General features: G+C 35.3%; 1 protein-coding gene across 2 annotated transcripts in view; it reads right to left on the bottom strand.

The window, feature by feature from the left end:
- The window catches only part of SLC13A1 (solute carrier family 13 (sodium/sulfate symporter), member 1), a 118,147-nt gene that overhangs the window by 30,548 nt on the left and 86,362 nt on the right, over positions 1-1,237 (bottom strand). For both annotated transcript variants that reach the window (XM_014549921.1, XM_005878862.2), the window contains exon 14: positions 700-837. In XM_014549921.1, coding sequence (XP_014405407.1) covers positions 700-837 — 138 coding nt within the window. The remainder of the gene's footprint in view (positions 1-699; positions 838-1,237) is intronic.

The following is a 1,237-nucleotide window of genomic DNA, read 5'->3' as shown; positions in this document are numbered from 1 at the left end:
CAATCTGTGTGGAGGGAAGGAAGTGAGGACTTAACTTGAAGTCGCATTTGCATAGCAAGCGCCCCAAATTTACTTTGGTTACATTCTTGTTTGTTTTGGCTGAGAAGTTGGCAATCAAAATTGGGAGGAGACTAGAGCATTCTCAAGCTAGTTCTTGATTATCACTACTGTATTTGGTAAAAATGTGCATGTTTTGTCTCTTAGACTTTCTATTATTACTTGCTTGTGCTTTCACTTCAGGTGCCGCTATTAAATCAGAACAAGAAAGATGACTTTACATCATTCAGGCACTAAGCCTCATGTGTTATTCAGAGCCAATGTCAGCCGCACAAATATCTGTGATAGTAAACCACAGTGCTTGATTGCTGAATTTCATTAGCCCTTCCTCCCTTATCCTAGGTCAAGTTAGATCTGATCTTGACATGTAAGGGTTAGCCTTTGTGTTGACCATATTCTATGCTTTGCTGATACATTCAGTATCTCTGTAGTCCTGAGATACATTCAATGACATGTTTGCTTCTGGTTATCACTCTTCAAAACAATTATATGACCAGAATCACTCTATGACACACTCACTCTCAGAAGCAGAGCTCAAGCCATATTTTTCATGGCAGTTGATTCACGTGTAAAAGGAGAGAGAAGCTAAGACTTCACAAAAACTGGCTTCTGAGACTGACCGTGTTCTTTCAGCTCACTCACCATGTCAGTAATCTTTAGATGGCCATAGGAAAAAACGATGGCATTGGATGGATTCGCTACTGGTAGGAGGAATGCAAATGAAGTACACAGAGTAGACGGTATCAAAATATACAGAGGGTTCACGTGAATAGCTTCAGCCTGTTGCAAAAGAAAAAAAAAGAGTCTAAGTAATATTTTGAGATACATCAAGCATAAAAATGGGTAAAATTATAATAACAAACTTCCAGAAGCAGGTAGAAACCTAAGACATAAAATTATACATAAGTGCAGTCATCACTTGAAGAATATTTTTCATATAATGTCTCTTCCTCTTGTTTATGTGCTTATTAGTGCCCATTTAAGTATTATAGCTCAGTTAATTTAGAAAATAAAGTTTCATTTATTCCAGAAACTAAACAAAAACAGCAACCATTTATTATTTATTGGGTATTAGGTGCTATGCTAAGTGTTTACCTGTATATAAAATATATATGTTTATATATAATATATGAAGCTTCCATGTATTATATGTAATGTATAAAATAATATAATAAACTAT

The sequence above is a fragment of the Myotis brandtii genome, unplaced genomic scaffold (genome assembly GCF_000412655.1).
Source record: "Myotis brandtii unplaced genomic scaffold, ASM41265v1 scaffold575, whole genome shotgun sequence".
Taxonomy (NCBI): domain Eukaryota; kingdom Metazoa; phylum Chordata; class Mammalia; order Chiroptera; family Vespertilionidae; genus Myotis; species Myotis brandtii.
This window is presented reverse-complemented; position numbering and strand designations above follow the sequence as displayed.